General features: G+C 49.5%; 1 protein-coding gene across 12 annotated transcripts in view; it reads right to left on the bottom strand.

Annotated features, from left to right (window-relative positions):
* CNGB1 (cyclic nucleotide gated channel subunit beta 1) overlaps window positions 1-22,145 on the bottom strand; it is a 41,996-nt gene that overhangs the window by 5,694 nt on the left and 14,157 nt on the right. For 10 of the 12 annotated variants that reach the window (XM_082319700.1, XM_082319708.1, XM_082319707.1 and 7 more), the window contains 16 exons: window positions 19,352-19,526; window positions 17,495-17,608; window positions 15,505-15,634; window positions 15,119-15,161; window positions 12,644-12,782; window positions 7,336-7,434; window positions 6,172-6,329; window positions 5,835-6,014; window positions 4,859-5,067; window positions 3,899-3,949; window positions 3,697-3,783; window positions 3,269-3,333; window positions 2,682-2,804; window positions 1,188-1,329; window positions 786-945; window positions 84-181 (listed from right to left, as the gene is read on the bottom strand). In XM_082319700.1, coding sequence (XP_082175826.1) covers window positions 84-181; window positions 786-945; window positions 1,188-1,329; window positions 2,682-2,804; window positions 3,269-3,333; window positions 3,697-3,783; window positions 3,899-3,949; window positions 4,859-5,067; window positions 5,835-6,014; window positions 6,172-6,329; window positions 7,336-7,434; window positions 12,644-12,782; window positions 15,119-15,161; window positions 15,505-15,634; window positions 17,495-17,608; window positions 19,352-19,526 — 1,973 coding nt within the window. The remainder of the gene's footprint in view (window positions 1-83; window positions 182-785; window positions 946-1,187; window positions 1,330-2,681; window positions 2,805-3,268; window positions 3,334-3,696; window positions 3,784-3,898; window positions 3,950-4,858; window positions 5,068-5,834; window positions 6,015-6,171; window positions 6,330-7,335; window positions 7,435-12,643; window positions 12,783-15,118; window positions 15,162-15,504; window positions 15,635-17,494; window positions 17,609-19,351; window positions 19,527-22,145) is intronic. The other 2 variants (XM_082319705.1, XM_082319706.1) reach the window with 2 other exon arrangements.

Genomic DNA, 22,145 nt, shown 5'->3' with positions numbered 1-22,145 from the left:
GAGCCAAAGGAGAGCCAACAGCGCCATTAGTCCGCGCTGGCACGCCAGGCTCCACCGGCCAGGACCTGCACTGCAGAGGGTACCTGGAAAAGGGCCACTTTGCTCACGATGTTGTAATTCACGTCGATGGCGATGTCCAGCCTCATCTTGTCCGGCAGCTGCACCAACAGCTCTGACTCATCTGTGAGACAAAGCAGAAAACTGGCTGTTCCCAGCACTTGATCTAAGAGTGTGTCCTTGGCGTGGCAGTGGGAAAGCAGCCTGCATTCTGGTGGCAGAGGGCAGGAACAAGCTCGCCCAGAAGGGTTTCCTCCAGCCTCTGCCTACCCAGCAACCTGCAGGTCTAAAGCCAATGGGTGATGGAGAGCCACCCTTTGCGTTATCTCAGAGACAGACCAGTAAGCCCAAGCCAGTGTCTTTCTTGGCCAGGAGAGTGGACGCAGAGGTCCTGCCCAATGATTTACTGGTAGGGTGAGCTTGTGGGTTTGCTGTTGGACACAGTCTGGCCAGCGATTGCCAGTCACTGCCCTCTCCCCGGGGACCAGCGGGTGAGATGCTGGACTCAGTGCACTGTGAGTGATGCCAGGTCACCAAGGCGCTGCGACCCAGTGGCACCCTATATACTCTATCAGTGGGCAAACAAGCCCGTATAGCAAAGAGTAAAATAAGCCACCCACTGCCCCAAAACTGCAGTGCTGTTTGACAGTAATGTTTCAGCTCTGCAAAGCAACCACAGTAAAACACATGAGGTGCAAGTGTTGACCCTCAGAGCCGTTGGATCTCACCTAGCATGCCTTGTGAATGCCACGTGTATTCATACCACGTTTTCACCCGGTTCTGAACAGTTTTGGGGATTTTGTAGAAGTTCATGTATTTAATGGTACTGTCCATGCAGCTCCGATAGTAAGTTTGCCCTGCAGTAGCGGCGCCGACCACATCTCTCATCTGAATGGGAGGAAGGGGTGGAAGAGATCTTTTAATTGCTGTTGCTTATCCATCATGCAGGTTAAGCAGTCTAGAGCATGTATGCTGAGTCCTAACAGCATCTGCCAAATCCTTTTTGTCTTCCACCAATGCAGAGCAGGTCCTTGTATGGGGAAAACAAACCTGGAGATATGAACCTGTGGACCAACCCCACTGAAACCTTCCCCACCTGAGGCTGGGAACCCCTCGTGACTCCTGCTCACCTGCCCTATCATGACAGAGAAAGCAAAGACGCCCGTGAAGTAGTTCAGCAGCTGAAAGACGATCTCAAACAGAGTCTTGGGGTCCGGCAGGCCCCCGATGGTGATGAGGGTTTTGACTGCCCAGTAGTAGCAGCGGATGTAGCTGGGAAGAAAAGAGGAGGCAGCTTTGAGGGCATTTCTGGCATGAAGGCCTGTTTCACTGCTCAGTACCAAGCTCACATCCTCTGGCCGCTGAAAGCCAGAGCCTACTGAGAGTAATTACAGGTGATGAAGGGAAAATTAAGGGACTGCAGACTCCCCACCACACCTGCAGGTGCTTCTGGAGATACTACAGGAGCAGAGGGGCATAGGGACCCTCCAGAAACCTCTGTGTGGGATGCTCAGCTGCTCTGGCTACTTCCATTTTCTGCTTATTTCAGCCCCGCTACTATAAACCAGCAACATATTTTCAGCAACATTTACACTTTTAGAAATAGTCAGGGGAAAAAAAGGGTTTGTGAGCAAATTGTTGGCATGGGACTCAGGAGATGTCAAGTGAATTCTTGGTTCACTGGTCTTGGGCACTCCCTTGGATGTTATAGTTACACCTAGAAATAGATACAGGTATGTATATCACACAAAATAACTATACAGCAGCAACATTAACATAGGAATCTGAGTGCTCAAAGGGAAGGCAACACCCACACTAAGGCTGCCTGGGTGACAGTCACTTGTCCCCAGCTATACCCACACCTCATGGTAAGTCTTTAATGCCCTTGCCCATGCCTTTTTACAGGAAACTCTCATTTACTGCATGGTGCTAAATTAGTTAAATGTTACTCAGCATTTTATTTTGCCCATGTTGTACGACTTGCAGATTCGGGCATTTGCTACGAGGCAGCATTCAAGCTTGCGAGCCGAGCGATCTCCCTGTGGCATCCATCACCGACAGTGCAATGAACATTTAACATGTGTATCTTGGAAATGCCACAGTGAGGGGACAGGGTGGACACTGTCCCTGGGAATGAAGGTGCTGGGCTGGTCCCAGGGGCCCGACTAATGGCACCTAGGACCCAGTTTCACAGGGTGTGTAATGCTGCATCGAGCCCTTAGGTTCAAAACACAGCCCCCATCTCCAAGCACAGCCTCAAGACTCCATCCGACCTGGCAGCAGGTCAATGCAAACAGAAACAGGGCTCACATGACCATCCTGCTCAGCCAGGGAGTGTTTCCTTGTTTCCCAGCACCAGGTTCCCAGTTTTTCAGCCTCTTTGTCCTGCCGTTGCCTTCCTTCTCAGCCCAGCTGCAGCCTCCTTGTCTTGCAGCACTGTATATTACTGCACATCTCATCCCTCCTGTCCCCGTCATTCTCCCTGGCTCCGCATATTCTCCTGGCACCCCCAACCCTTTGCTTCAGGGGTTTTTATGAACTCAGCAACATCCTAATACCTTCCTTCTTGCTTCAGCTCATCACAGCAAGCTGTGCTACATGAGGACCCAAGCCCTGGCTTGTACCTGTTTCCTTCTCCATCGTAGACCCAGGTGGTAGAGCCCAGTCCTTCGTAGGCTGATGCCCAGTAATAGAGGCAGGAGTTCACATGCAAGCTGTACAGTAAATAGGCAGTGGTCCGAATCACTCTGCAAAAAAAAAGGAGACAGCAGGAGGGGAGATGATAATGCGTCTGCTGGGAGAAACACATCAGATCCCCCCTGGCATCACAAGGAGCTTCAAAGCGATGAGCCAAGTGCTGACCATGCAGGTCCTGCCAATGCAGGAACCACAGAGCACCCAAACGTGTGTCCCTGCTGCTCCCTCCCCCAGCCCTAGAGCTCCAGAAGTGCCAGAAAAAGCAGCTTATCTGCTGGTGGCTTCTCTTTACCACCAGCACCCCTTTTCCTGCTGGGTTAGGGAGAGGTGATCCTAGCCACGTGGGCTCCAGAACCCCCACATCCCACCTGCATCAGCCCACGCCCATGTCAGACAGTCCAGGGACAGTGGGAAAATAAATCAGAAACCCAGAATGGGTGCACACCGAAGTGAACCTTCCTCCCCCATAGCAAACAGCAACTCCATGCTCTCTCCCTCCCTCCCTTCCCCTCACCTGTAGATGTACGCCTTGCTCAGGATAGCCTCCAGGCGGTTGTTGAACTCAAAGAAGGCCATGTACTGAGAGGAGAAGGAAAGCAGCATGCTCCAGCTTCCTGCGGCCCCCGTCGGGAGAGTTACATCCCCATAAAACCCCTCTCCCCCTCCTTTTCCATCCTGCAGCCCCTCTGCAGCATGAACTGCCATGGACAGGTTTGGCTCCATCTGTAAGTGCCTTTCTACTCAAATGTGAGTGTGTTTTAGGATGGCAATGAAGTGTTTGAACAACAGCCCCGCAAAGCCTTCAGGACGAGACTTCCCATCCATTTTACAATCCTTTTGTCATCATTGATGAGTCTAGCCATAGCTTACCCAAACCAGTGTGGAACTGCTTGACATCCACTGCAACTGGTGTTCTGCCTGATTTTGTAAGCTCCAACTCACCTTCAGACAGCGAGGAAAACGCAGGAGTGGGTTGACACCAACTTTGAAGTAAAAGAGATCCAGGGGCAGGAGGCACACCACATCCATCTGAAATCCGCACAAAGAGAAAAACCTCTGTAGGGACCTGCAGGTGTGGTGGGGTGAAGCTGCAAGCCATGGTTCAGATTAAAGATTCAGATTAATAAATAAAATTACGTCGAACCTTAAAGCGTTGTGATCGCAGGTAGTTCTCTTTCATGGCCTTTTTATCGGTCTGGTTGGGAATAGGAGGGAGAGAGAGAGAAGAAGATTGATCATTGCTTACAGAAAGGAAAGTCATGGCCAACACGGTCATGCCTGACTTTCCTCTTCTGCACCACAACAGGGAAGATGGTCCTTTGGTGCCCAGGAAGGGGAGCAGAGCAAAAGAAGCAGAAGAAGACCTGGCCATATGCCATCTTCCCATCTTATCTTGGGAGATTTTGTGCTTGTTTTTGCATACCAGAGAAAGTACATCGCAGTGCCAGCACCACAAAAATCAGAGTTTACAGGAGAAACCTCCCTGTCTGAGCATTTGCATGGGCAATGGGAAGGCTGTACCCTCAAGGTTTTATTTTTCACAGCTTATTTAATTGGATATGGAGATGAAATCAAGGGCTTTCACTTATCTCAGGCGCATGATCTATGCATTCAGATAGCAGTCTCTTTTGTCATATCACTAATGCATTCTGCCTAGCTGTGCTCTTCAAAAATCAAACCCAGAATTTATTATGCCATCTGCTCATGGTTAGCAGCATATGGCTGCACTGGGGCCAGTCAGTGTGCACCTCACCACAGTGCTGGCAGGACCACCCTGTGGAGTAACACCCTCTGACCATCCCTACCCAGGAACAGGGCTGCCAGGGACCACACACTTTCTAGATGGGCTGGTATTGACTTTAGGGGAAAAGTATGTATGTTTGGGAGACAAAAAGGCTGCCAGCTTATCCACTACATAGCAGGAGAGATGCTTGCAGTCCTCCAAGAGTGGACACAGCCCTGATGGCTGCAGCCATGGTGGGAGAGCTCGGAGAGATTGATTCAGAGATCAGTGACCGGCACCATCCATGCCACTCATGGCGATAGGGATGGGAGGTCTCTGCAGCCAGTCCTCAGCAGTGGGTGGCAGTGTGCTGCAACTCACTATTATGTCTCCCCCCTGGACGAACTGCAGCCGGGTCTGAAAGACGAGGATGTCCAGCAGATAGATGAGGTCACAGAGGTAGTCCACAAGCAGCCAGCAGTGGATGTTTGCTGGTGTCTGGTAGGGGAAAGCCCAGCGAACGGGGATAAACCAGCAGTTCCAGTTCCAGGCCATGACAACGAAGAACAGCCACAGCACGTACATCAGGTCTGCACACAGGGAACCACACCATGATTAGCTGGGCACACGTCCCTTGTCCATGTGAATCTGCTACGCAAAGTAGTTTTCATCCCCTGCCCTGCCCTGAGTGCAAGGAGGAAACCTGCAGGAGGTCTGTTATCAACAGCATTTAACTGCAAGTGAGCTGGGCTCTAGATGCAAAGTGAATACCACCAGTTGCAGAGCACATCATTGCCTTTTATCAGAAAGCCTCTTCTAACTTTGCTGGTTATACTAAGTTTGCTTTTGCTTTGCTCCCACAATACCAATTTTCCTTGCTTTTCTTTTTTCCCCTTGAGTCTGTGCTGAGCCAATGGCTGGCTGCCTGAGCCTGGGGGCTTCGAAACGGCTGTGAAATAGCAAAGACTAAGGAAGGAGCTGGGTTCCTGTGGGGTGTCCACCAGACAGTGGATTTTTCTTTTGTGATTTTTATTTTTATTTGGGGTGTCCATACTACAAGGACAGTGTTTGCCCACTAAAAAGCCTGAAAAGCAGAAGACGGCTGCCCCTTCCCTGCCTGGTCATGCTCCTGACACCCACAGCTATCGGGAAGTATTTAGGAAAGCCTGTGCCTTTCAGGGGAATTTAAAACTGTTTTTTTTTAGTAGACAAGTGTAAGCTAAATTGCTCCTTCCTCACTTGTCCTCCCTTCTCTACAAGGTCTCATCTTTTACACCTCCTCCCCTTCTTACCCCCTCTTCCCCTGCCCTACCAGCTTGCCCCCAGTCCAGGCATGTGGCCATGCTCTGTCACTCACTGGTGAGCGGGTCGATGCTGCTGGGGAACCGGTAGTTTTTCAGGCCGTCCAGCCAGGGCCGGTACTTGAACGTGCAGCACAGCATTTCGCAGTAGTGCTCATCCCCCGCCGGCTTGTCCCCCTGCAGCTCCCCTCCCGGGGGAGGCACCGGTGCTGCCGCAGGTGCCAGCTTGGCAGGGGCTATGAGAGGCCACACAGTTATTTTAAAGGGCAGAAAATCATCTTACGGCAATTTGCCTTAAGGTTTTTAAATTGTTAACAAAGCAGCTGTATCCCTGAAAACAGAATGTGTGTGGGGACCCATCAGTTAAACGCTCCCAGCCCCACTTGAACTCACATGCTACAGGGCTCTCATCGTCTGAGGTGATATCAGGGTCGGTTAATTTCTCCTTCACCTTCTCGGTCCTCTCTTTGAAGAGCTTCGCCAGCTCCTGGAGTCGGTTGTTGATGATGGTGCTGCTCAGGCTCGTGGCTGAACCGATGCGCGCAGGCAGACTGCAAGGAGACCGTCAGCCATTTCATGCAGATAGGAAAGCCCAAGGACACGTTCATGACCCATTTTTTAACCTACAGGATCCCGAATTAGGATTTACACATATTTATTTGGCTATTGTGTAATCAAAAGAACAACAAGTTAAGGTGGTTTCAGTAAAATACCATCAAGCAGCACCAGCCTGAGCCTCGTCCTTGCCCTGGGGTGTGAGATGCCCTCAGAGGGACTTGGGAAGCACCAAGGTCTAAGGCTGGATTGCACATGCTTGGGAGAAGAAGATTTTGGAAGAACTATGGGGTGAAAATGTGCACAAAGCCCCTAAATTTATAAACTATATCATGTCTTTTCAGCCTCTCTATTAAAATTAGGTTGGATTCAGACCAGGATGCTTTACCTGGCATTACTGAGAAGCATCATTAAGAGGGAGGACAAAAACAAGCTCATTTGCTGTAGCTCCAAGCTGGTTTGTTGTGATAACTGGCACAATGATTTCTGCCCTGGAAGAAGGCAAAATCCTGCACCATGTGGAGGTGAAGACCCTGCCCAAGACTTTGCTTCCCAGGGAGGGCAGCTCCCTCTAAGGCCATCCCCCAGGGCTGCAGGGAAGCCAGGACCTGGGGTGCGTGATGCACAGCTTGTGCTTGCTTCCTACATGGGAGAAAAAGGTTATTTCTCCACAATCAGTAAAAACAAGGTGTCCCCACAGCGCTATAGCATATGTAGATCAAAGGTGCATCTTCTCTTTGGTTAAACCTAGTCTTAAGGTGAATCATTCTACCTGGATACAGGAAAAACAAGGGAGCAGTTTCTGCTCCAGGGAGCATCATGATCTTTTTTTTTGGAGAGGGGGTGCATTACTTGTTACACGGTGCTAGACCTGCTGCAGACACGGCTTCCTCTCCCTTTGGTATCCCAGCACTTCTAGGATCTTTGCTATTTCCATCCGAGCCCCAGGATCTGAATCCCTGGGAGCTTGGCTGATCGAACCCCCTTGGTCCCACCACACACCTCTCCCTCTGCTCCTCGTCCCAGTCCAGCAGTGCTCGGGTGGGGGACTGGCTCACTGGTCCTTCATCCAGACCATCCACTGGGACCAGCAGCTTCCTCCTGTGGACACAAACACAGCAACCAAGGCTCAGCTTGTCCCCCATTCTCAGCCAGCTCTTCTCTCTCCTCCTCCCAGGCTTCATCTGTTTCCACTTCCCCTTCCCCTACCAGGGTCAGTTTTCCCCTAATTTTTCATGTTGCCTGAAATCAATGGGAGCAAGCCACCCTGCTCCTTTGCTGCTAAAGCCCTGTTCCTCCCTGGGTACCACTGAGCCAATGGCTGCATGGGCATGCAGCCACCTGGCCCATTTTGCAACCCATTTAGGGCACCTGGCAAGATGCATGAAGGGAGGGCACCACTCTGTGCTCAGCCCCAGTGCCACACTGTCACGCCACTGCACTTCGAGAGGCAGGCAAGGAAAATGCAATACCGGTAAGGTGGAGCAAGAAAGTGAAATCTGGAAAAAAGGGAGGGTACTGGGGACACCGCCTGGGTCTGAGCTGGCTCTGTAGCACCTTAAACCTCTGAGAAAAAGAGTGAATTACAGAGCAGCGGGTACATAACATGGACCCCCTAATGGCTGCTGACACCTGCAAAGCGAAGTGCAATGTGCAACAGCCGAGAATGGCTCCAGGTTCAAGAGGATCACTATAAACGCTGTCCTGGTGATGCTGAGCCAGTGGCAGCTGATGTCTTCCTAGAAGATGTGTCCTAACACAGTTGGTGACCCTTTGGCACAGGCGGGTTCTGGGACAACTTCCTTACATGTGGGCAAGGAATGTGGCAGAAAGAGATCTGAATATGAAGATAACAATCACGGCAAAAATCTGGTTTGCAAACCTGCAGTCAAGTCCAGAGTTTTAACTGCAGCAAAGAAATTGTCTTCTTCCACCACAGCTGTTACTCTAAATTAACCAGGATTTCACCAACCCTGGTGCAAAATGGCTCAGTGCCACATGTGAAGCAGGAGCCAGCAGGATGCCAAGGGAGGTCGTCCTGCCATCGCAAATCTCCTGAAGAAAACCAAATGTGATGAACCCACCCGCCTGCAGCCTTGCTGGCTCTCAGGTGTGCCCTGCTGGGAAGGGGAGCAGATGAACAAGGCCAATGAAACCTTCATTCCCCAAGTGTGCAGCACAAGGTCACAGAAAAACCACCAACCCCCACTGTTAAAGTACCCTCAGATGTGGATGAAGAGGTTCCCAAAACCACACCAGTTTGGAGAAATAGTCCTGCCAAGGTCCGCAATGTTGTTAGGACAACATCCATCACCTCTCACTGGTCTCCAGCTCCCCTTCCCCTGCCTCTTCCCCCCCAGCACTGCACTGCCCCATTGCCACTACTCATCCATGAGCAAGCCCAAGATGCCTACATGGACAGCCCAATGGCCTCTTGCTCTGTAAGGAGGAACCTGCAGAGAGGGTATTGCTGTCCCTGCTCTTTGCCTGTGGCATGGCTCCCCATGGGCCACAGAGCTCGTGTGGTCACCCTCCGAATACATGCAAAGCTTTGTGTGTCAGCATCCATCTGGGAAAAAATGCCTCTTTTTGTTTCAGATTAATGGATGCCCTCAGAAAGATGTAAAAGGAGATAAATGTCCCCAGGAAGGCTGTAAAGCCACAGGCACAGGAAACATCCCTTGGTACTCCGCGGTGCCTGTAGTTCACCTGTGTTCCCAGCAGACACGGACGTGAAAAGGAGCAGGAGCTACCCGAAAGCAACACAAACTTCAGTGGATTTTGGAAACTGGTGAGTGAAGGGCTCAGAGGGAACCTGGGACATTACGTTAAGTGCCATGGAGAAGCTCAGGTATGTGCAACCCTAAGTCCAAAACCCTGCCAGGTCTAGAAGTTTCTCAGTCATCTGTGGGAAAAAAAAGGAACCTGTGTAATAATTTCTCTGGAAAATGTTCGGTCCTTTGATATAGTTCAGCTGCAGGGGATGTTTTTTGGGAAAGGACCTCCAGGCCACTGGTCAGAATGGCACTAAAAGCAGATTTTTTTCCACTGATGCATGAAGACTTCAAACTGCATCTCCTACAATATGAAGTGACCCAAGAGACACATAGCTAATGAACAGGAGGAGTGCATGTAGATCAAGTAAAAGCTAAAGGTGAAAGATTAGATAAGTAATTAAATAATTAAATTAACAATAAGTTAATAGTAAATAAATTGAGAAGTGGAAATGCACAGCACAACGTACAAAGAGCTCACAAACCCTCTTGCACAAATGCAGGAAGCCAAGTATAAAAGAATTTGAGTACAAGCAATAAAAACATAAATTGCCACCCCAAGAGACCAGTTAGAGAGTGCAATTACCTAAATAAAGCTATAAGGTGAGCAACACAAGGCCAGCAGCTGCTGCCTGGGCTTGGCCATTGGTGTGGACCGTGGGTCACTGCTCTGATGCTGCCCAGAAGTGAAGCCTCCAGCTACGCTAGGGTAGCTCTGCGGCACTGGCCACCACGCAACCATGCACTGAACAGCCAGCCTTGATGGAAGACCCCGCTGCAGCCTAAACATTGCTCCATTTTCAATGCCCTTGGAAAGCTGCGGCCATAACCACCAGGCTGTCCTTCACCTGCCTGGAGCGATGCAGGATGCACAGTGTCCCTCATAGGGGCCCTGCCCATATGGCATTGTCTGGTGTATCCTGGTGTTTATCACCTGCAAGAGCCTGTTTCCAGGCTCCAGTTAGAGAACGAGTAGCTCATTTGTGGTGAATCTTTTGTGACTCTGTCTAAACAAAGTTAACCCTAAACCTTCACAGCCCCACGTGGGAAAAAAACTCAAGACTGTGGCCAATAGAAGCGACTTAGGATAAAAGGATGATTGCTCAATGCAGAGTTGATGTCCTCTTCCTCTGAAAACACCAGCTGGAGCTGATAATTTTCCTTCTGGTTCAGAATGATGAAATTTTATTTCTTTATGTAGCGAAATAGGAGTTGCTTGTTTTCAAAAATCTCCAGCTCTACCAAGGGACCTCCAGTGTTGTCTTGAGAGACACCACCTGAAGACACGGCAGAAAGGTTCATATGCTCATGTGTGTAACTGCAAATATACAACCTGCTTTAAGAAATTAGTAGAAAATATCATGAGAAAACTGAGGTGCCCAAAAAGTAGCTCTACTGGGGAACCATAGGATCACAGAATGATTTGGGTTGGAAGAGATCTTTGAAGAACATTTAGTCCAACCCCCCTGCCTTGGGCAGGGACATTTCTCACTACATCAGGTTGCTCAAAGACCTGTCCAACCTGATCTTGAACACTTCCAATGATGGGGCATCCACAACTTCTCTAGACAACCTGTTCCAGTGTCTCACCACCCTCATCATAAAATATTTCTTCCTTATGTCCAATCTAAACCTACCCCTCTTCCATTTTAAAACTGTGTCCCCTTGTCCTGTCACTACATGCCCTGGTAAAAAGTCTGTCTCTGTCTTTCTTATAAGTCCCCCCTTACATATTGAAAGGCCACAATGAGGTCTTACAACCTGATAAAAAATGATGGTGGGGACAGAATTGTACATAGATAAGTGGATCTAAATAAACAAAGGTTGTGCCTTTGGATTGCTGGATCCTGGGCTCCAAAGATGCCCAAGATGTGCTGGGATGAATGACATGGGTGTTAGTCCGAATTGTTGTCCTTTTTCTACATCATTTGAAGGCATAAGAAAAAGCCCAGCACCTTGACCCTGATTCAAAGATGGGTGAACAGCAAAGTCACAAATCCCAGGGAGAGGGGCTTACACAGCTTCATCTGCTGTGCAAGGAGAGAAGGACAAAGCTAAACTTCAAATGCTCTCATGATGGGAAATAATCTCAAGGAATAAGGTCAGGAGCAGTTTTGGGAAGTATCACCCATCAAAGATGGGTGAACAGCAAAGTCACAAATCCCAGGGAGAGGGGCTTACACAGCTTCATCTGCTGTGCAAGGAGAGAAGGACAAAGCTAAACTTCAAATGCTCTCATGATGGGAAATAATCTCAAGGAATAAGGTCAGGAGCAGTTTTGGGAAGTATCTGATTTACAAGAACAGAGAGAGCTCGAATCAGGTGGCCAAGCAGAGGCACCCCCTGCCTTTTGGGGGACCTCCCAGGACAAACCGCAGATACTGCTAGAGAGGGAGTTGCAAAAAAGCCTCCACACCCTGCTGGGGAGAGCCAGGAGGGGTGCACTGCACCAGGCATGGAGCACTGCAAGAGCTGCTGTGCCTGCTGATGGGACTGGAAAACATGGACTTTTCTGTCTTAGAAAAATAGCCTGTCCTATTCATTAACCTGAGAGAGAAAAACACATCTTGAGCAGCAACTGCCAAAGGAGTTTCCCAAGACCGATCCTGAGCACTCTGTGGCTGAGGATGTGAGCCTCGACCACTCTCCAGTGATGAACTTGTTGTCACAGGACAATTTTCATCGCTGGGCTAATAGAAAAAAGGCAATGAGATTCAGCAGGCTTTAAATAACTGGCCTCTTAACGCTGTTAGCATTTGTACTGCAGGTATTTCATATGGCTCCTTGGGCTATGCTTTCGCAGTTTAAAAAGCTGTTCAATAGACTGGATTATGGGCACTTTTGCCATTTTATTTTCAAGTCCTCCAGGAGCTTGTTTACTAAAAGATCCAAACTATTGAGGATGAATATAACACCTGGTTTTCAGCACAGAAAAAAAACCCTTGGTTTTTATTTTTAATCTTCTGCAAGAATGAGCCTCAAAAAAACCCCAACAACCAAAAAACCATTGGCTTCCTCCAACCTCAATTTTAAAGCTCAGTTTCAATCCTCCCCCTCTCTGAGCATCCTTGAGCCGAAGGTGCAAACCCAGGGGGGAGATGCTGCAAACCCTTCCAGCAAAAATGCAAGAAGAAATTTTTTGGTTTTTATGATGAAGGCCTGTTATCCAGCACACAGACCCCCATGCTCTGAATTTGGGAGCACAGACATGTGGGACAACAGACAAATGGGATCTGACTACTGCCTGGGGATTGAGCCCATCTCCAGAAGGACACACAGACAGGGCTGTCCCCAGCCCCCAAAAACTTTAAACAAAATTTAACCATTTAATTAAAAAATGCAAATGAGAAGCAAGGCTTTTGCCATCTCTCCTGCCTTGCACGGGGTGACACCTGCCACACACACATCACCCCAGCTCACTGTCCAAACCTGCCAGAAACGGGTGGCTCCATATGGCTGAATAAATTTTCCTGTACTGGCACTGTTGGGAGGTGAGACCTCTGGGATCCAGGGACTGTGCTTGGGAAGGGACATACCTGGGGGATGCCGGTGCCATGCTGGGCACCGCCAGCATTTTGGGAGCACCGGCGGTGGGCACCGGTAAGTGTGTACCGTCATTCTCCAGAGCACCGCCTCCACTGTCCACATCCTTGATGTCCACGATTGGGTAATTGCCTGGCCCGCAGAGAAGGACAAGAATTGCAAGTGAGAGGGGTGCAGGGTCCAGCCTGTAGCCAGGATGCATCCCCAAGTCCCGTTGCCTCTGTGGAGCTGCCCCCAAACCCCGCAGCATGCTGGAAGGACCCTCCTTTTTCCTCCATTCCCTTCTCGCCTGGCACTTCCTTCTCCTGACGGTTTCTTTCTCTCTTTTGCCCAGTTTTTAACACTATAAGAACCTGCTTTCCTTCTGCTTTCCCAGCTTGCAGTGATTGCAACTACTCTGTGCAAGCGCTAGGTTCCCGGGGTACGGAAAATGATGGAGATGAGGATTACCAGCTCAGGTATTATGCAGGAACCCAGGATTTCCAGCTGCAAACCTGCCTCCCAGGGTCTAGAAAATCTCCTGGGTCTTCTGAACGTAAACATATGGATCATGCAAGCTCCAAATTACATGAGCGTTTGCTTTTCATGCGGAATAAGGCACTATTTAAATAAGCACTTATAGCCTCTCTCCTTTGCAGAGGTAATAACTGCTTCCTGCCATAAGCAAGGTTAGAAGCAGGAAGGTTGGATGTTTAGAGTGGGTAAAGAGCCAATGGCCCAAGGGAGAAATGGCGCTGGGGGTTATTTTGGCTAGACCCCACAGCCAGCCGGGCTGTGAAGTGTCATCCCTTTTCTTAGCTATGTAACAAAATGCAATGAGTTCCTGCAGGATTTCTTCTAAGGGGGGGGTTCACATATCTGAAAGACCCTGTGCATCCCCTCCTGTCCCACACTGATGTGGGACCAGTGGATCAGAGTGTGGCTCGATCAAATCACAGAGCAAAAGCCTGTTTGGGTTGCAAAGTTAAAATCCCATTGTGTGTAAGGAAAAGCAGCAGAATTTGGCTTCCTGGTTAAAAACAAAGCAAAGCTACAGAAACATAATTTGTACTTCTGGATTAAAAGGCAGAAAATCGTGAATGGCAAACCTCTGTCTTACTGTCCTCTTGGTATGAGTTGGTTGCACAAATGCTAAGGAGAAAACTGCATGTGCAGTGGGTATTTAACCCTCTGCCTGCAGGTCCTTCAGGAGAGTTTTTGGGCAAGCAGGTCAAAACACATAGCACATCTTTTACAGATATTTGCAGATGCTCTCTAGGGGTTAGTTAGAAAGACACATAGTGAAGAGGCAGAAGAAGAAAAACCATTAATTTTGTTCTCCAGCCTCTGTGCTGCAACAGGAACCATGCTTTTATTTATTTTTTCCCAAAAAAGCAACAAAAAGCAACTACTCCAGGAATAACCCCTTGCCCCCTCTCAAGTTATGCAAGTCCATTGTCAAAGCTGACATCTCTAATACCTAGGGGGGATTGCTCCTCATTGCAAAAATTGGGGTTGACAACTCCAGCCTTTGGCTTGCTGGCGACAAGGACAGGGATGTGGGAGACAGCGGTGGCTCGGTAGCTGGGGACATTGGGGAGCTGCTCTAGTACGCCACAGCCAGGAGGGGAGGTGTCCCTGCCATCGAGCGGCTTGTCATGCACCAGCCAATCTAGCTCGACGTCTCGGGCACGCTCGGACATGCTGCTAGGCGCCTAGGTGCTTCAAGCAGAGGACAAGGCATCTGCAGCTGCAATAAAACACAGAGTGGTTTGAGATGGGATGGTTATGTCAGCGCAGAGAAATGCAGGGTTCTTGGGGTTTTTGTTGCCACCCACCACTCATGGATGTCAGTAGCACAGGACAGCAGTGGTGAGCATCCTACCATGTGTTTTTCTAGCATCACTGCAAGATCAGGGTGGTCTGCAAGGGTTGCATGAGTGGAGAAAACTCCAGCCTGTACCAGGGCTCAGGTCAAGCCACCCTTTGTGCAACTCCCTGACATCGGTGGAGTTATGCCAGGACCTGCCTTTGCTCACTCAGGCTGTGATGGGAGCTCACCACCTGTTTCATTACCAAACTGTAACCTTCTAAAAGGTTATATTAAAATGCACTTTATGCCACTGGTTATTTCCCAAATTGAGCAAAGTGGCATCCTTTTTATCCCCCCCTACCTTCTTCAGCCGAAGGAGAAACTCCTATTTCACATTAGAGACTGCTTAATTAACAAGACTAAGTACTGCGTAAGCACCAGCCTTTCAGAGCTGGCTCCAGCTAATGGTGGTATTGCCATTGCACTGTGCCCACAGGATGCTTTAAGCTAGAGAAAAGCCCCAACTGCCCACACAGGCCCACGCTGCAGAAAACTCAGCTGCCCGCTCCCAGACAGTGAGCAGCAGGGAAGGAAAAGCTGCATTTTCCCCTCGCTGGGCATTGCATTGCCTGCTTCAGTTCATCCTAATCTGATATTACACTGCTATATATTATACCTTCGACATCGGTTTCAGCAGCTTCAGCTGTCTCCTCTTCCACCTTCAAAAAGAAAAAAACATTTTAAGGAGAAAAAGACCTGCTCTGTCAGTAAAAGAGCAGACTTTGCAGCTTGCCCCATATCCCCTGACCATTCGCCAGCCTCTTGGCTTGTTCAGTGCCAACATTTGAGGGTGAAAGCAACCCCACCTTGGTGCACAGCTACTGCTGCTGTCTCAGGTTCAGAGATGGGGGCATCTCAGTGGGAAACATTTCCAGTGCTCGTACCGGTGCCTGCTCCTTACCAGCACACTGCGTCCCCCTGGACAAGCTCTGGGCCCCCAGCATGCACTGGGCAGCAAGAGCTCATCGCAGACCTGAGCCCAAGCAGGGAGCGATGCCATACCTGTACAAAAGCACCTTCGAGATCACTTATCTCAGCTTCTTCCAGCTGCTCAAACCTGAGGGCCTCCTCTGCAAAGTAGACTTCATCCACACCCTCGTCAGTGGTGAGACAAGGCAACCGGAGCAGGGGTCTGGATGGTACACATCAAGCAGAGACAAGTGTCCAAGCTCGCTTTTGCTCTTTCTGAGATTGGGCACATTGCAGATGGGAGGCATCACATCAACAGAGGGGCATCAGGTCAACAGGGATGATGCACGGCTCTCCCAGTTTCGGGGAACACTGCTCCTCCAGCTGCGCTGCAAGACCCATTTGCAAGCGAACAATACCACAGAAAGTTTAAGACAGGAGCAGTACAAAAAAAAGTGCTGCTCAGGTTAGAAGGGACTTGGAAAAAATACTACATGGGAGGCTAGGTGAGAGGTGCGTAAATGATGCAGGGTATTGCATATGCATAAAAAAAATTGCATATGCAGCAAGATACAGGCAGTATGTTTCTCCTGCTGTGCATAACGATTTCTCATATAACTAAAATTTGCCAAATAAAAAGCTGAGAGCCTAATTTCCAGGCAGGGGTGCCTTGCAAGCACCATCCAAATCCCACGTTTGCCTCTGCAAGACACTACCAGTACATATAATTCTCATTTTCCTCCAGCAGCAAGCACAGATCTCAGCTCCACCATTCTGACAGAGGGGGCTCAGAAGATCAATTTTATTGGTTTAATATAACTTTATAACTGAAAAAAACCACCTCATCATGTTGTTCTGTGCACTTATCTCCCAATTTGCTCTTTCCTGGCAAGAGATGCAAAGCGGGGATTGGGGATACTGAAAAATTTTAAGACAGCTAAATGCATGAAAATTGAAAAAACATCTTTCTGCATCCTTGGCAGGTTCTAAGGCAGAAGGTGTATGTAAACAAGCAGTGCCTGCTTTTTCTGTTTTATCTCCGTGTCTTGAAAAACTGTTATTTTCCAAGGTCTTCTTAAAATTATTTTTAATAATTCCCCCCTCAATTTTTTCTTAATTAGGCTCCCTTCAAATGCAATCGCAAATCTTTTCACCCTAATCTAGAAAACCTGTCAGTATCTCTCTTTTCCCATAAACAGATAAACACATTGAAGGATGGAGCAGCATCTCATTCACCCAACAACTGAAGCTCAAGTTTCTATAGTAGAACTCCAGGAGCAGATTTTGATAAAATAAAAATATCTGTGTTTAACACTGAATAATCATGCATTTTCAGCTTCTTGCTGAAAATCTAGCTACTTCAGAGGAATTAACAGAGAATAATATTGTAGCACTAGGTAATAAATCCCTAAATGTTTATCTCTCATGAAATCAGAGCAAACCACTAAACTAAGCAGAAAGATTTTTCTAAATACCATCTAGACCAAAGTCATCACCTACAACAGCTGACACAACTCGGCTATTTTCCACAACAGGAAAAAAATGTAAAATTGTACCTACTTGTATTAAGTAGCATTTGCAGGTACAAGACATAATCCTGTCTTTAAATTCAGCTCTGTAATACTCATAATAATACCGACTGCCCTGAATTAATGCGTATGGTTTTAAATAACGTGGTCCCTCTCCAGGAGCTGGGTGCTCCCAGCTCCCGATGAAGGCAGAAGCCGGGGCTCCTGCTCAGCTGAGCCACTGGACCCCGTGGGAGGGGGCGGCCAGGGGCTGCGGTTGCTACGGGCAGCTGCGATGGAGATGGAGCCCGTGTCACCAGGAGACGCTCGCCTGTCACCAAGTGCCGCGTCAGCAGCGAGCCCTGGGGTGAGCCAGTTTGTGAAAGCATCCCTCCTGCGCGCATCCCTCCCAAACACACCCTGGCTGCCCGCCAGGCTGGGGAGCTCCACTCTGCCAAGAGGAGCTCGCTCTCCATGGGTGTTTCAGCCTTCTCTGGCTTGTGAATGCAGCTGAAACAACAACTGTGTTCATGCTCGTTTCCAACAAAGCCATAAAGGCAACAGGAGCCACTCACCCTGCACTCTCCTCCACCTCTTCCTTCTTCTCCTCCTCCTCTTCCTTTTCCTCTTCCTCTTCCTCTTCCTCCTCCTCCTCCTCCTCGGCAGTGCTCAGGGAGCACAACCACAGCCTGAGAAGGAGAAACTCATTAGGTGAAATCCAAAAAGTATGTCTGAACCTCACAAGAGGAGCACTGCCAGTCTCTACACCCCCTTTGGCCAGAGATGCTCTCCCTCCATCCCCCAGCCAACATCCTGGGGGGGCACACTTGGATACACCAGGCATATGCTGTTTCACAGCCCATTAGTGTCTGCAGCCCCAAAGGAGTGGGAGGAAGAACAGGAGAAAGTTTGGGAATGCGAAACCAGAGTCCAAGAGCCTTCAAATTCCTCTTGCGGCAGGGGGAGAGGATGTGGTTAGGGGGTCAGTTGTTGCTGATTTTGACCAAAACCTCCCTGTTAATGAAATCCACCCTCCAGGACAGGATGTGCTTGCTGCCCACAGCTTCTCAGGCTCGCATACTAAGGGGGAAAAAAAAATCTGAAAAATATTTTTATAACATGTCCAGTGTTTTCTGGCTGAGCAGAAGGGAGCTCTGCTGAGTGAATGTGGCTCTGGACATCGCTTGTGCTTAGTGCAGTCAAGCATTGCCCATATCAGAGGTGGGGACCACGGCACTTGCCCTCCCCTGTACATGTGCTGGGAGCATTTTGGGGGGGCTCCCAAACCTTTTGGGAGTGTGCATGGACACCTTTTATCCCCCTGCTGTAACGCAGCCTGCTCCTGGCTCTGAATGCATTGCCCAGCCCTTGGGAGGACCTCAGCAGGGGTTTCTTTCGGAAGTAGGATGAATTATATAGAGAAGACTACCATTTCCAAATGTCATGACAGTCAGATACACAGTTGATAGGAACGAGGTCCAAACCCTCTTGCATTAGGGCCAAAATTTACTTACGGGAAGCCTAAGCAGAGCATCCTTCAGCTGTCCTCTGCAGGGCAACGTGAAGCATTGCATTCATGCCTCTGCCACTGCCTGCCCAACCCGAATCTCAACACCAGAAGAAAAGGCTGTCCAAACACCTTTTGGGTCATTCTGGTGCCTCCCTGTCCTGGTTTCAGCTGGGATAGAGTTCATTTTCTTCTTGGTAGCCGGTATGGGGCTGTGTTTTGGGTTTAGAATGAGAACAATGTCTATGATACACTGATGTTTTGGTTCTTGCTAAGTAGGGCTAAGTGGCGCTCACACTGGTCAAGGACTTTTTCAGCTTCCCATGCTCTGCCGGGTGCACAAGAAGATGGGAGGGGGCACAGCCAGGACAGCTGACCCAGACTGGCTGAGGGGCTATTCCATACCACATGATGTCATGCTCAGTATATGAGCGGGGGGAGTTGGCCGGGGGAGAAGCAACGATTGCTGCTTGGGGGATGTGCTGGGCATCGGCCGGAGGGTGGTGAGCAATTGTATAATGTATTGCTTGCTTTGTATTACTATTGTACTATTATTACTTGCTTTTATTATTATTGTTATTATTACTATTACTACTGTTGCTACTGTTCTATTTTTATTTTACTTTAGTTATTAAACTGTTCTTATCTCAACCTACCAGTTTTCCGCTTTTGCCCTTCCAATTCTCTCCCCCATCCCATCGGTGGGGGAGTGAGCGAGCGGCTGTGTGGTGCTTAGTTGCTAGCTGGGGTTAAAACATGACACCCCCTCTTTGGAAACGGGCACCTCAGCTGCCCACTGCCATCTCCACCACCAGTGCTCGCAAGGAGGGATGCCCAGGGACATGCTCATCCCCTCCCATGGCCACCACACTGGTGGCCAGAGAGCACACAGAGCTGCCCATCAACAGTATCTCACTTCTCCTACCTGTTTTCTTCTTCCTGAGGTTCCTCCTGTATGGGGGGAAGGGGATGAGCTTCTGCCACCAGCTCAGCCTCATGACCCCAGGCCATCATCTTGCACGTGGCTTCATTAATCCAGTCATCATCGATCTCTTCCAGGATGAGGTTGGTCTCCTTGGGTTCCCCAGGGACAATATGAACTGAAATGGGAATGGGGAAAGGGAGGTGATGAAGTAAGAGTAGCACATTTTCGAGAGACCGGGGTAGGGCCAGGGCAGATCACATGTTTTAGCTGCATGGTACAACAGCTGCTTGATGCAGAGGTGCTGCTGCATGCCAGGACTGAAGCATGTCTCAGCCTGCACAGACCTGTGCAGCCCCAGTCCCCTTGAGCTGTGCCGGATGCATGCCTTGGGCACTTTTGCCAGAAGGGAGAAGAAAATTCACCATCGGAGCCAAAGTCCTATGAAAACTGTAACCTTTTGCATACAGATGCCTGTTGGCTTCCCTACATGCGTAGCAACCTCCATCAACAGACGATTCAGCCCGTCTCCAGGCCACATTTTGGCTCTCCTTGCAAACAGAAGCAGCTGCAGGAAGAGCCCAAAGCCTTTCCCTTTGTGAACCCCAAGCAAAACACTGTCCTAGCACAGCCCGAGGGCCCTCGTTTTGCAGAGTGAGACTCAACCCAGAGCCCGTGTTGGAATGCTCTGAGCCCCATGCCGCATCTACTCCAAATGCTCCCCTGGGCACGGCATAGGAAGCATCCCGCATGCCCTGTCAGTTCCCACCATTGCTGGGGGAAAACCTATGGCGGGTTACCGGGGAGGTTGTTGGACCAGCTGCAAAGTGAAGAGCACGGGTTTGATCCACGACCAGCCCCCTCCATGTCCCAAGGATACCCATCCTACCACGTCAGGCACACAGCAGAGAAACAGCAGGAGGAAGCACATCCGCACACTGTAAAACCAGTTTATTTTGAGGTCTGCCTGACAACAAAACTTACATGTCTGCAGCGAAGCTAATAGGAAACGTGCAAATTCAACTACAGAAAGGCAGGAAACCCACCCATGCTCAGCTCTGTGCCGTATTTACCCACCCCTCAGTGCCTTTAGCCCATTCCCTCTAGATCTCCCTTAATTAAAATGTGGGACAGCAATCAGGGAGATGGCTTTTAAAACACACCAAAACATTTGGGTACATTATATGAAAACAGGGCAAATAATACTAAAATTGGAGCCTGGTACCAGCAGGGTTCGTTATAAACACAGGGGATGGGGCTCAAGGTGATTGCTTGGCTCATCGTTACAGCTGCCTAGATCATCCTAAAGACATGCAATGAGACGGTGGCCTTTCAATATATCGAGGATGCTTATATGAAAGATGGAGAAAGACTTTATACCAAGGCCTGTAGTTACAGGACAAGGGGCAATGGTTTTAAACTGAAAGAGGGTAGATTTAGATTGGACGTAAGGAAGAAATGTTGTACAATAAGAGTGGTGAGACACTGAACAGGTTGCCCAGAGAAGTAGTGGATGCCCCATCTTTGGAAGTGTTCAAGGTCAGGTTGGATGGGGCTCTGAGCAACTTGATCTAGTGGAAGCTGTCATTGCCCATGGCAGGGGGGTTGGACCGGATCATCTGCAAAGGTCCTTCCCAGTCCAAACTGTTCTGCAACTCTAAGGTCTGTACTAAAAACCTGGCATGTAGGGGCTTTCACCCCATCCAGCCTAGCGTGCCTGCATTGGCTATGCCTGCCTGCACACCTCTGGGTTGGAGACAGCCCCTGAGATCCCTTCCTGCCAGGACACTCCTGCTGCCACGGTTAGTGCTGCATCCGAAGAGCTGTGAGCTTCAGGAGGGAGCAGCTGTAGTTGGGGGTAAGGAGAGTTTGGGATAAGGTCTCCTATAAGGAGAGCTTGGGCAAAGGCTTTTAACCATTAACTCCTACCTATTCACCTAGAGATTAACCTGACCCACCTGCATTTGCAGCTGCAAACCAGAGCCCTTTCCATTTGCTGGGAGAAAACACTCAGCTAATGGAAGAAAAGCAATAAGAAGCTGATGAGAGCTTAAAGAGGTTTATAACACTACACCTCGGAGGCAGAAGTCAACTAAAAGAAGCCTGTAGGCTTCAGCTGGAGGTCTCAGGGGTGAATATTCAGATGCTAGGGGGGGTTTGAGAGGGCCAGGAGTGCTGGAAGGCTGCAGCAAGAGGCTTTCTTCCTCCAAGGTGTCCTGAGTGATGCTTTTCTACCCTCCTATAAATTATAGCTCCCATCTCATCAACATCATCCTGCAAAACCAATAGCTCTAGTTCCCAGAGCCAAGAGGGAGCTGGGATGGGACAGCCCTGGGACCAAGGACATGCAGCCAGCATCCCTGCCCCAGCCTTGGGTCCCCGCCACCCTGGCTGGGAAGGAGCTAGAGACCATTTGCAGATTCCCCTTTGCTTTTCCTCCCCAGCTGCGCTCTCTCCTCGTGTTGGTCTCATTTGGTTGTGGAAGGGCTGGCTCGCCACAGTCTTCGTTTTCCATTTGTTTCAGAGGCGCTAAGCCCCTTTGCCCCCTGAAACAAAAGGAGAAGGAAAACATTAATGAGCGTGCTGGCAGTTTGGTGCTGGGGCAGATCTCTTGCTCAACCCAGTTGCTCCCTTCCTTGGGCAGATTAAGTGACCTTGAAATGCCTCAAGGCACCAAAGTGAGCTGTAATGCAAGCCAGCTGCACACAAAGGGTGCAACTGCCTTGCAGATGCAGCAGCATCCCACTGGCTTTGCCTCTTTCCAAGGTCCACGGCAGCGCTCAGGTCTCCAGTTTTT

The sequence above is a fragment of the Platalea leucorodia genome (assembly GCF_965183815.1).
Source record: "Platalea leucorodia genome assembly, chromosome: 8".
NCBI classification, from domain to species: Eukaryota; Metazoa; Chordata; class Aves; order Pelecaniformes; family Threskiornithidae; genus Platalea; species Platalea leucorodia.
Note: the sequence above shows the minus strand (reverse complement) of the source record. Positions and strands in the feature narration are given on the sequence as shown.